Source organism: Brassica rapa, chromosome A07 (assembly GCF_000309985.2).
Source record: "Brassica rapa cultivar Chiifu-401-42 chromosome A07, CAAS_Brap_v3.01, whole genome shotgun sequence".
Lineage (NCBI taxonomy): Eukaryota > Viridiplantae > Streptophyta > Magnoliopsida > Brassicales > Brassicaceae > Brassica > Brassica rapa.
The window spans coordinates 24,985,318-24,997,582 of NC_024801.2; the positions used below are offsets into that span (position 1 = coordinate 24,985,318).

The following is a 12,265-nucleotide window of genomic DNA, read 5'->3' on the forward strand; positions in this document are numbered from 1 at the left end:
TCCACACTTCTTTCTTCTTCCTCGTCTCTTTCTTCTTGGTACGTTCTCCTCAAGCTTCAATTAGATACAGTTAAATAAACCCTAAACTCGAACCTTCTCTTCTTGTTCCTTTTCGAGAAAAACTCTAGACAACAACCTTTCCCGCTCAAAAGTTTTACCAGTTAAATAGTATTTAATAAAGGCCTATTTAGTATTAATTCACCCCTTTTATTTTTCCTTGTTTAGGTCAAAAGTTTTCTTGGATCGGGCCATGGAAAAGTCTATTGCAGTGGCGATCTCGGTGAAAGCTCCGGTTGATCCAAAACCGGAGAAAGAAGAAGAAGATGGGTTCACAACTCCTACAGGGCTGCAATTTAAAATTCCGCCGCCGGGTGAGTGTCCTCCGGCTCCGAGGCGCGACAGCATCCAGCGGAAAAAGATCGACAAACGCCGGAAAAAATCTACCGGACGGAGGCTTACTTCGGTCAAAGCTCAAGACTTGAACGCTGTCTTCACAAGAACACAGACATAGTTGCATAAAGAGTAAAGACTCTTGAGTCTTTTTTCTTAGTGCGTACGTTAATGACTTGTTAACCGAAGAAATATCAGGGGTTTTAATTTTATTCTAATTATGTGTTTTTAGTTACAGGCTACAGCTTTATCTTGACCTCTTTCTTTATTGTATATTTTTGATATAATTAGTCTAGTCCTTATCTATCATCGTATCATAGATGATGATGCAACTCATTCAGTTTGTAAACTTCATATCCTTAATTTTCATCCTACAAAACAATAAGATTGAAGAAAACGTATGTCTTTTGATCTAGAATCTTCTGACCATAACATGTTCGGAACTCTCTCTCTCTCTTTCATACGTTAAGCGCTTGATAGACGGTGATGGTTATATGTTTGGAGATCATCGGGGGAATTTCTGGCATCTGAGGTAAAAGGAAAACCTCAACTTCTCGTGATCCTTGTCGATGGTTGAGAACGGCAACTGATTTCAAAGAATTTCGAAAATTGGACTATTGGATTGCGCTGGATTTAGTGGTTGAGAAAAACTAATTTTGTAATAGATTGAATTTGGAAATTTTGTTCAGCAAGTTTGTAATCGGATTTTCTATTCTCCTTTTCGGGTCCAAGTTTATATATAGTTAATTAATATTAAAAAAAAACATGTTACACTCTGTTTTCTCTTGAGACTTGAACTTGAATTCATAGTTTGATTCATTCTTCTCTTATTCCTATGTTGCATAACTATTTATCATATATTTGTTTGCTTACAATTAACAGATTCAAGTTAAGGAGATTCAATCTACCACATGTTTCAATATTTTTTTTTTTGGATTTAAACATCCAAAATCAACACTAATTTGTTCAACTAGACAAAAAAAAAATCCTTTCAATCCAATTCAACTTTTTAAAACAAACTAATGAAAAGCTTTAGAGTTTTGAAGAAAATATTCAAAACTAGGGAAAGTTGACCCACATGGCCACACAACTACAACTACTTGAAGTCTAAATAGAGGTCTATATCATGTTTGGTAATGGTGAGTAAATTGAATAGTCAGAGCTTCGAGTTGAAGAGAATCCTATGCATTATTACAACGTCAATAATTTCAGACTGTATAATGTTATTTATTCTATTGGAGATCTTTGTATTTATTTTTCTTTTCCTTTCAGAGTTATTGCCATGAGAAATTGGAGTATCATGTTAGCCCTTTAGTCAAAACAAATTGTAGTATCATGCAACTTTTTTTAGACAATCACATTTTGTAGTTCTTTTCTAGTGGCCAAACTTTTATATCCACACTGATCAATCAAACCTATTAGTAGTTGAGCTAATATTCATACCAAAGAAGAGAAGAATGTCCAGCAAAGTTTCTTTATACCGTTGTATGATGTTTCATGCAGCAATTTTGATTTAAATACTCGAGGTAGTTTCCCTAACCAAAGTATTTAAATATATTAGTTACAAAAAAAGTAGAGTAAATTAGCTCAATATACTGCAAAAGGTGAGATACCATACAATGGGGGGAAATGGTAATGATGGGGGGAAAAAAATTAAGGGGAAATAGAGTATGGACTGCAAATAAAGAAGGTTTGGTGGGTAGGGAATACAAATTCTCAAAAAAGTATTTAAATATATCAGCATTTTCTGTTCAAAATGTGGATTGCTTCGGAATTAAAATTTGAATGCGTAAAATTTCACAGTTCCGTTTATATTTGTGTTTGGCAAAACTAGTTGACGTGTGTGATCAAGAAACCAGCACTCTTCTTTTTGAGCAACAGAAACCAGCACTTTTCATGTGTAACAAAAGAGTGTGATTGTGTCAATGGTTAAAATGTTAATTTATTCAAAAAGATTATTATCACACAAAAAGAAAATAACATTTCAAACTATTTTTGAAACGTACACACTATAGAAATGCATCATTATACAACACACCAATAGTGAAAAAACATCACCATCAGTCCATCAACCATAAAAACGCCATAGGATCTCCGTCACTGCCATATCAGCACTGACAATATATCAGCCTATGCTGGACCCAGATTTATACAGGTCAATTTATTCATATTTAATGATTATATATTTACATAATAAACTAAATAAATTACTTCTTTTTTGCCAAGAAATAAATTATTTTTTTATACAAAAAAAAACTCTTTATTATGAGAAGCTCCGAAACTTTTTATTTATAAGCATAACTAGAGCTTGATCCTGCACAAATGTTAATTTTTACCTTTTTATATAAATTATTTAGTGACATTATAAAACATATACATATATAATGAAGCAATTTTATTTTAAAATCCAAAAAGATTCGATACCTGAAAAATTGATATGTATATGAACTAGTACATGAATGTATTTTTCTAACTGATTGTGTAAATGTATAAAAAAAGTCTTTGTTAACCGGTTTGAACTTTTATTACTAATGAAGCAAATTTCATTTGAACATGCGAAATTATTATGGCTAACTCGTAAAATAAATAACATTAAATAATGAAAATAATATAGAAAATGTAATAAAATATTTTGAACTTGGTAAATTTTGTTTTGTACTTTTGTAATAAATGTGTCGAATTATTTTGAAAAAACAATAAATAAAGTGGATACAATTAGTTAAGAAATTTAAAAAATTAAGAAATCATTTTAAAATAGGAAAATATTGTTTTGCACATCATTTTTAATAGAATAGATAATAAACAAGAATTTTTAGCAATGATATTTCATATTTTAATTTTAAAATAGGGTGGTTGCACAAAAACAATATTAAATAGGGTAATACGTACGTACACAACAATAAATATAAGGCCCAGCCCAAAAGAAAATATCAACGGCTCGTGTTTGTTTGATTGATCCACTTCGGTTGAATATTCTTGGCGGTTGAAGATCTCCACGTGTCACACTCTAGTCTCATAGATTAACTGTTACTCATCGCACAGCCGTTCGATTGTCGCACCACGTAAATAAAAACAAAAAGAAAAAAAAAAAGAAAACAAAAAGCGAATCCGTTTTTACTTACCTCTCTTGACTCACGCCAAAATCGACGGTGGACTTTCGTCGGAGAAGAAGATGAAGCAGAGAACATGGCCACCAGGCCCATCGGAAGGATCCCGATTCACCTCCTTATCCTTCTCAAAGCTCCACGACAAGGAGAAACGAAGCAGATTCTCAATCCGAGCAGCGACGACGACGAAGTCAATCTCAAAATCCGCCTCCTCCTCCTCCACGCCTCCTCCTCCGCCTCACGACGCCGGAGACTTCTCGATGCTCCCCTTCGACATCCTGACGAAAATCGCGGCGCCGCTGAGCCTCCCGAACCTCCAGGCGGCGTCGTCGGTGTGCAGATCGTGGCGAGACGCGCTCCAGCCGCTGAGGGAGTCGATGCTGCTTCTCCGGTGGGGGAAGCGGTTCAAGCACGGGAGGGGAGGGGTCAAGGCGAACTTGGACAAGGCTCTGGATTCTTTTCTGAAAGGGGCCGCGCGTGGATCCACGCTCGCGATGGTTGACGCGGGGCTTGTGTATTGGGAGAAGGGGGAGAAGGAGAAGGCGGTGGGGTTGTATAGGAGAGCTGCGGAGCTCGGTGATGCCGTTGGTCAGTGCAATTTGGGGATCTCTTATCTTCAAGGTGAGGGATTCTTGTTGTGATTAGAGTTGATTTTAGGGTTTGAGTTTGGTTGATTTTGTGTGTTCAGGTCAACCTTCAGATCCTAAGGAAGCGATGAAGTGGTTGAAACAATCTGCGGAGAACGGTTATGTTAGAGCACAGTATCAGATAGCTCTTTGTTTACACCAAGGCAGGGTCGTGCAGACCAATCTGCTAGAAGCTGTATGTGCCTTGTCTCTTGTCTAGTTTGAGATTCTATATATAGATGTCTTTCTTTGTCGAGTTGAGTTTCTATATATAGATGTCTTCATGTGGTGGGGTGCTGCACGCAATCTCGATTAAAAATTGCATTTTTTTGTATATTTATTGCTGCACATACTCGGTTTAGTGTGATAATGCTGTGTTTGGACATGTGGGTTAGTTCATTTGTGGAAATGTTTTTTTTTTGTCTTCTGTCGTATCCACAAACTTTCATGTGATTTGATCATTTCTCCTTTTTGACAGACTAAATGGTACCTAAAGGCAGCAGAAGGAGGCTATGTAAGAGCCATGTATAACATTTCGCTTTGTTACTCGGTTGGAGAAGGGTTACCACAAAACCGTAAGCTAGCAAGAAGGTGGATGAAACGCGCAGCTGATCATGGACACAGTAAAGCTCAGTTTGAGCATGGCCTTGCCTTATTTTCTGTAAGTATATCTCTGATCATACCTCAATAATCAATTCAACAAAAGGCTTGTTAGAGCCCTACTTTTTTTTGGCTATATAGACCATGTTAGAGTATTGTGTCTGACTAGATGAAAAAAATTTGGGGAAGTTTGCAATAGAGTTGGATTTTCGATTTTAGGCTTATGCAAGGAGTTGGAGATTGAACTGATGATGAATCTATGATTTTGATGAGCAGGAAGGAGCATTGTTGAAAGCTGTGATGTACTTAGAACTCGCTGAGCGTGGTGGGGAAACAGGTGCTGGTCACGTCAAGGAAGTTGTACACCAACAGCTTTCTGCAACTTCTCGTGATCATGCCATAAACCAAGCCAATAACTGGCGTGCGTTGCCAGCTACTCGCTGAGTCCATCTTTTGAGTACAGATGCAGTCGGGTGTCATAGCAATCGACTCTTTGTAATAACATTATGGCGATACGAAATAACATATTTGAAATTTGCGCCTCTTTTTTCCCCCCCACTTCACACAGTTCAAAACATCAGCAGCTAATTTGACTAACCTTTCATAAATCCAACAACGAAGCTAATGAACAATATAGTAAAGGTACATAAGACAACAAATTTCTAGAAGAAACTCTTATGTAAGATGGCTCGGTAAAAGTAGAAAGAAGTTTTCAATGTAACAAGGGACAAGAATTAATCCTTGGAACAACTGGTCGGGGCTACAGTGTGTCCAAAACAGAAGTTTTCAATGTGACTCGGCCTTTTCAACGTTTGTCCTTATGGGGTCATACTGATACATTGTCGTAAATCTATTTACAAAACACATTTGAGGATCCCTTTAATTTTATCTGAGACGTTAAAATGGTTTTCTTTATAAAAAGGATATAATTGGTGGATGTTTTATGAGTAACATGAATAAGGAACAAGCTGAGCACTGTTTCACTCCACAAGCTTTACAGTACGATGGTGGAACATCAAGACACGCATACCTGATCATGCCTGCTCAGGTTCCAAGTTACAAATGTCGAGAATTTCCACAATTTGCGTGAAATGTACTTAAATGATCAAATCCAATCCACACAACTATATAACGACAAATCAAACATTTGTAGAAGCGAATTCATAACCCTCGACAAGAGAAATGCACTGTGAATGCGAGTATCGATCCGAAGATGTTCCAAACATGCATATTATCCAACCATGTAAGAAGTTCTTGACGATGAATGAACTCAAATCAACAATCATGCCAGCATAATGAACGTAATCGCAATTCTAAATCTACCAAAATTACGCAAACCACAAACACAAGAGAAAATGGCAAGGCAAAAATTCCAGAATCTCAATGTCATAACAACCATGTTCCAAGATCCAAAACAGGATAAGTTTTAGCGAATATTCAAAAACAAAAATAGAAGATAAATTTGTGATAAACCTAAGCAGTGAGAACAACGGCACCACCAGCTTCCTTGATCTTCTTCTCAGCAGTCTTCGAGATCAACTTCGCCTTCACCACAAAAGGCTTGTTCTCAGGCAAATGTCCTTTCCCCAACACCTTGAAGAACCCGTGCTGCGTCACGTCGATCAACGGAACCTTATCCTTGGTAGCCTTCGCCTTCACATCCTCAGGGACCAACGACCAAAGCCTGTCGAGGTTGACGATCGGGCAGAAGAACTTGTTGCGAAGCTTGTGGAAGTACCGCATACCAACTTTACCGAAGTAACCAGGATGGTACTTGTCGAAGAGGATCCTGTGGTGGTGCATACCTCCGGCGTTACCACGACCTCCGGGATGCTTTCGGTGCTTTCCGATACGTCCGTGTCCGGCGCTGACGTGGCCACGCTTCTTCCTGTTCTTCTTGAATCTCGTCGTCATTTTCGCCGATCTCTCGAACCTTTTCCCTCCTGCGGCTAGGGCTTCTCAAGAAGAAGAAGCACAGTTTTATAACTAGAGGTTGTTCACTCACTATCTTCAGCTTTCCTAGGGTTTACACTTTTAGCTGGGCTCTTATGTTGTATGGGCCTATTGCGATATAAGCCCAATATACATCTTTTCATTTTCAGCTTGCTATTGAAACGACGTCGTGGAAAGGAATTATTTCCTGCATTCACCACATCACTATTCCTCGTCGCCTAGGTTAGTGACTTGTGTAAACTACCTAATGTTTTTCCAGGAACAAATATAGGAAAATTATTAAGACGACACGTAGTTTTCTAGCGTCATAAAACAATGACAGAATTTTTGAAGTCAAATGCAAAAACAGTTAATGCGCCAGCCCAATACATTGTTAAAGGCCTTAATGGGCTTTAAATTAGAAAATAAACCGAATGATATCTTCTTTGTCGCGTGCACGCTAATTCATTTTTCACAGATAACTAATTCTCTACGGTGGAGGAGTAAAATCGAGAGGATTCGCGAGAGATCGATCTAATCTAATCGAATCAAACCCTAGCGTACGAAGATGCCGAAGAAGATGGGAGTCAACAGCAAGGCGGAGGTCGCCAGATCCCGCAAGAACGCCGCCGAGGCGGAGCAGAAGGATCGCCAGACCCGCGAGAAGGAGGAGCAGTACTGGCGCGAGGCGGAGGGCCCCAAATCCAAGGCGGCGAAGAAGCGGGAGGAGGACGCGGAGAAGAAGGCCGAGACCGCCGCCAAGAAAGCGGAGGCGAAGCGTCTGGCGGAGGAGGAGGAGAGGGAGCTCGAGAAGGCTCTGAAGAAGCCGGACAAGAAGGTCAGCCGCGTCTCGGCGCCGGTCCCGAAGGTGACGGAGGCGGAGCTGATCAGGAGGCGCGAGGAGGAGCAGGCGGCGCTGGCGAAGAAAGCGGAGGAGTCGAAGAAGAAACAGACGCGCATGGCGGCGGAAGAGGAGTACGAGAAGATGGTGTTGGTGTCGAATACGAATCGCGATGATTCGATCATCGATGCTCGTACCGTTGACGAGGCGCTGGCGAAGATGAGCGTCGCGGATAACCTCCCCGTTGATCGCCACCCGGAGAAAAGGCTCAAGGCTTCCTTTAAGGTTTTATCTATGGCTTCTTTATGTTTGTTTGATGTTTGATTGAAGATGAGAATTGTTTGATTGATTGATGAGTATTTGTATAGGCTTATGAAGAAGTTGAGATGCCGAGGCTGAAGGAGGAGAAGCCAGGTCTTACTCACACTCAGTACAAGGACTTGATTTGGAAGATGTGGAAGAAGTCTCCTGACAATCCTCTTAACCAGGTTAACTAAATACTACATTCAGCTCAGCCTTTTTGTTCAAGTGTTTGAGAAGTAGTATGCATCATATGTCTAGTTGATAGAATAGAATAGGGATTGTTGAAAACAATGAGGAAGCTGAACTATATGCGTTGAACAGGCTGCTGCTGCTGAGTGAAATGCAACTTGTAACCGGAACAAGGGGAAGGTCTCATAAGGGGAGGAAGAGAGGATATGTCATGTGAGAGAGACTTTTGTGTGAGCTACTTTGGGCATATTTTGCCTGACATTGTAAAAACTCTATGATATAAGTAGTAGGTAAAAATGGATAGATACATCTTGAATACTGTCCTTGTTGTATGCGTCTATTAAGCATTCACTCTTTGCGTTTATTGAGATCGAATTTGCGTATAGAGGATTATCTTTGCGGTCTTCAGTTTTGGCCTTTTATTTTCCTGCCGTTTAGAATCAGCAGGTATTTAACTGCAAGAAAACGCTCGTAGACTCGTAGTAAACGTTATAACAAACAACACTTGCCAGACCGAGAACCCAGCTAGCTGGATTGTCACATGAAGAAAAGCTGCCACCCATTTAAGCAGGAGGTACTTTTGTGTAAACAAGTACTTGGAACATGGTTCATTTGAGCTCCTAGTCAAGCAATCTATGTGTGTTTCATTGTGACTTGAAAAAACTCCACGGGTTCCTCATGTGCATAGGTGATGTGCTGTGTAAGCGTTTTAGTGATAGCTGGTTGTCAGAACAACACATATATTAGACACTAAGGATCAACCTTTTTCCATGCGCTTTTCTCTCTAACCAGGACACGAGAGCTTTGTTAGAAACATTGATTAAGGCTATTTAAGCCCTCCAGAACCTTTTTTTTTTGTGTGCTTTACTTATGCAAACATGTTGATTGTTTGTGGTCAAATCTGTGATAGGATCCCCATGTTTTTCAGGTTCCACATTTTTTACAAAATATTAATAATTTATACTAATTTTTTGAGGAAAACCAAACCACTCAATAATTGGAGTTGTGCCAAACATAAAAAAGAAAGATATTGACAGAGTGTTCTGAAGTCAAAAACAGGGACATTGTGCCTGCATCTTGTGTTCGAAGTCGTTAGGCGAATCTGCAAAGAAAAGTTATAGAACCCCTAAGGTTTACTTTTCTGATGGAGAAGAAGAAGACTGGAATTATTAAAATAAAAATATTAAACACATTTTTCTTGAAGATGACGAAAAGCGTTCACATGTCTTCTTCTTCCTTTCTCCATTCGCATACCATTCCTCTCGCCGTCTTTCCGCTGTAGTTTTGGTACTTCTCCATTCTCCCTTTTTCGTTAAAGTTCCATTCTTTTAGTTTCCCCCTTTTATTCTTCTTACTACTACTCCTTTTTCCTCTTCAATTCTCAATGAAGCTCAAGGTTCATTTCTCTCTCTCTCTCACTTGTTGTTAAACAATTCTTAAGATCTTGTCTTCACCTTTTGAGTTTTGGTCTGAAATCATCTTATAACAGGGACTAGGAGCTGGGCTGATATCTGTTTGGCTATCTGGGTTTCTCCTAATCGCTCTCTCCTTCTACGGCACTCTTCTTCTCTCCCCTTCTCTCCATAACCCTTCCTTCTCCTCAGATTCTTCCACTGCTCCCAGGATCACCATTTTCACTTCTCTCCATATCTCCTCCTCCTCATCCTTCGATAGCCAAGCTATTCATTCATGGCTCGCTTTGTCTTCCCAAGTCAAAGTTGTTCTCTTCACTCAACACAACAACAACTCTTCCTTCACCGACACTTTTGGTTCCCGTCTTCTCCTCGATTCCACCGTCGATTTCACGTGAGCTCTTTCTCTTTTTCTTGCAATGATTGGTTCCGTAACTGATTCTTGTGTTCTTTTTCTTCCCTTAACTGTAAGGTTTCTTGGCACTCCGTTTCTACACTCAATGCTGGCGAGAACCGAAGCTTATGCATCCGACATAGCTGTCCTAATAGATCCACACACTCTTCTTCTACCAGATTTCATCTCAGCTCTAAACCACGCTCACCACGAGCTTGATCGTGACTGGCTTCTTGTCTCTTCCTCAGTAAACATTCCTCGTTTCCCATTCCACTGGGACCAAACAGGACGTTTCTGGCGTCAGTACAATGGGAAAAGAGTGAGGTTCGGTGAGGTAATGAAAGAAAACAAACTTTTTATTGGTAAATGGTAATGATTCTTTGATTAAACTCTTTGTTTTCTTTAAACAGTTGCAGAAGATGATAAGCTTGCGGAGTTTGCAATCGAATTCTAGTGAAGGAGGCAACATGATTATGGCGTGGAACAATGTTGATTCCCCCTTGCACTGTGGAGTGCTTCCACCTTTTTTGTACCAAAGAGGAACTCACAATCAATGGATCGTTAACGAGGCTTTGTCTTGTAAAAGAAGGTTTGTGTTTGACGCCACTTCCACCATCTCAAGCGTCTCTATAGGCAATGCAGAGAAGAAGTTTGATTCAAGAAACTGGGAGTATATAGGAAACTCTCATCTCGGGAAGCTCTACGGCTCTTTGTCTAAGTCTTATGCTTTACCAAAGCTTTTGAAGTGTAACAAGCGTTACATACTCGTTACTGCTTCAGATGGCTTTAGGACGCGAGAGAAGATCTCAGCTTGTATCAGCAGAAGTAAATCAAGAAGCTTCTTGAAGTTAGATCCTGTGAAGAAAGATCAGGCACTGCCGCCGTTGAAGTTTCCTTATGACCTTGAGTCTCTTCTCCCTTTAGTTGCAGACAAGAACAGAACCGTTGTGCTTTCAGTTGCTGGGTTTAGTTACAAGGACATGCTGATGAGTTGGGTCTGCAGGGCACGTCGCCTCGCTGTTCCAAACTTCTTAGTCTGTGCACTTGATGAAGAAACTTATCAGTTTGCTATATTGCAGGTAAACACAAAAAAAAGTCTCTTTGCTTTCTCCTTGTTACTAGTTTCATAACCAAGTTGGGTCTTGTGTTCAGGGTCTGCCAGTTTTCTTTGATCCGTACGCACCAAAGAACATTAGCTTCAATGATTGTCACTTTGGATCAAAGTGTTTCCAGAGAGTGACCAAAGTTAAGTCAAGAACAGTTTTGAAGATACTTAAGATGGGCTACAACGTTCTCTTGAGCGATGTAGATGTGTATTGGTTCAGAAACCCATTGCCTCTGCTTCACTCTTTTGGTCCTTCTGTTCTCGTTGCACAGTCTGATGAATACAACACAACAGGTGATCTATGATGACATGAATCCAATGTTCAAGAAATCGTTAGGCGGCAATTAGATGTTTTATAAAAGATTACTGATTAGACGGATGTCTAAACTGATTTGTTGAAAGCCTATACCGATTTTTTAATAAAAAAATATTTTTGTTTGTGTTTTAATTGCCGTCTAGGCGTCGTCTAAACCGATTTTTAGAACATTAGTTGGACCAACCTTTGTTCGAAAAGACTAATGAATTGTTGGTTTTGTTTGGTTTTTTGCAGTACCGATAAACCGACCAAGACGGTTGAATTCAGGATTCTACTTCGCACGTTCAGATGAACCAACGATAGCAGCAATGGAGAAAGTGGTTAAACATGCTGCAACCTCTGGTCTATCAGAGCAGCCTAGCTTCTACGATACACTGTGTGGAGAAGGTGGAGTCCATCGTGTAGGAAACGATAGATGCGTTGAGCCAGAGACGAATCTGACCGTTCATTTCTTGGACAGAGACTTGTTTCCTAACGGAGCTTACAGAGACATATGGCTGAAGGAAGATGTAAGAGGAGAGTGTGAGAAGAACCATTGCTACGTTTTACATAATAACTGGATCAGTGGGAGACTGAAGAAACTTGAACGCCAGATGATGAAAGGTCTATGGGACTATGACGCATCCATGAGGATGTGTGTGTAGAGGATAGAGATAAGAGTAAAGGTTATACAAAAACAAAAAAAATTATACGTTATTTGAAGACATCTTAGTTTTGAGTATAGTTATACACAAAAATGTATTTATTTGTTGTAATTTTTATGAAATACTTTTTTAGGAAATATGAACTTGTAAGCTGCAAGTTATTTGAAATGAAATAAAGATAAATTATTTTATAGGACGGGTTTTCTTTATTATTTGGTGTTATTGTACACACGACCTTTATATGTTTTCACTAGATTAAGATTAATAAACTATGCATAATCATTCTTATAAGGCAGATTATGTAAGTGGCCTACTCAAATATCTACTTGTAAAATATCAAGAATCTTACGACATTAGTGCAAATCTTCGTGGTCGTTGTGGCTTTTCAAGGGACCGGGTTGTATAA

The 12,265-nt window shown here is 39.5% G+C and overlaps 4 protein-coding genes and 1 long non-coding RNA gene across 8 annotated transcripts; 3 read left to right on the forward strand and 2 right to left on the reverse strand.

Moving 5' to 3' along the window:
• Positions 1-546: 546 nt before the first annotated feature.
• LOC117126450 lies at positions 547-3,701 on the reverse strand. Its single transcript, XR_004449033.1, has 2 exons — positions 3,513-3,701; positions 547-3,414 (listed from the first exon to the last, which is right to left on the reverse strand). It is a non-coding gene; the product is annotated as an uncharacterized LOC117126450 (long non-coding RNA).
• LOC103831594 (F-box protein At1g70590) lies at positions 3,437-5,269 on the forward strand. The gene is made up of 4 exons (XM_009107480.3): positions 3,437-4,118; positions 4,186-4,319; positions 4,602-4,784; positions 5,000-5,269. The coding sequence occupies exons 1-4, from the start codon at positions 3,563-3,565 to the stop codon at positions 5,165-5,167; spliced, it is 1,041 nt and encodes a 346-aa protein (XP_009105728.1). The 5' UTR covers positions 3,437-3,562; the 3' UTR covers positions 5,168-5,269.
• Positions 5,270-6,073: 804 nt separating this feature from the next.
• LOC103831596 (60S ribosomal protein L27a-3) lies at positions 6,074-6,702 on the reverse strand. Its single transcript, XM_009107481.3, has one exon. It carries the CDS (start codon positions 6,635-6,637, stop codon positions 6,197-6,199), a length of 441 nt encoding a protein of 146 aa, XP_009105729.1. The 5' UTR covers positions 6,638-6,702; the 3' UTR covers positions 6,074-6,196.
• A 408-nt stretch (positions 6,703-7,110) lies between these two features.
• LOC103831597 (coiled-coil domain-containing protein 124) lies at positions 7,111-8,375 on the forward strand. Of its 2 annotated transcripts, none has more exons than XM_009107482.3 (3): positions 7,111-7,781; positions 7,865-7,984; positions 8,121-8,375. In XM_009107482.3, the coding sequence occupies exons 1-3, from the start codon at positions 7,224-7,226 to the stop codon at positions 8,136-8,138; spliced, it is 696 nt and encodes a 231-aa protein (XP_009105730.1). In that variant the 5' UTR covers positions 7,111-7,223; the 3' UTR covers positions 8,139-8,375. The 2 variants fall into 2 exon arrangements, with proteins under 2 accessions (XP_009105730.1, XP_018508203.1); XM_018652687.2 differs by having other exon boundaries at positions 8,124-8,375.
• A 253-nt stretch (positions 8,376-8,628) lies between these two features.
• LOC103831598 (beta-arabinofuranosyltransferase RAY1) lies at positions 8,629-12,055 on the forward strand. 3 transcript variants are annotated; one of them, XM_009107483.3, is made up of 7 exons: positions 8,629-9,275; positions 9,379-9,384; positions 9,478-9,794; positions 9,873-10,128; positions 10,205-10,873; positions 10,947-11,193; positions 11,450-12,055. In XM_009107483.3, exons 4-7 carry the CDS (start codon positions 9,901-9,903, stop codon positions 11,857-11,859), a joined length of 1,554 nt encoding a protein of 517 aa, XP_009105731.1. In that variant the 5' UTR covers positions 8,629-9,275; positions 9,379-9,384; positions 9,478-9,794; positions 9,873-9,900; the 3' UTR covers positions 11,860-12,055. The 3 variants fall into 3 exon arrangements, with proteins under 3 accessions (XP_009105731.1, XP_018508240.1, XP_009105732.1); XM_018652724.2 differs by having other exon boundaries at positions 8,629-9,384; XM_009107484.3 differs by lacking the exon at positions 9,379-9,384.
• Positions 12,056-12,265: the final 210 nt, after the last annotated feature.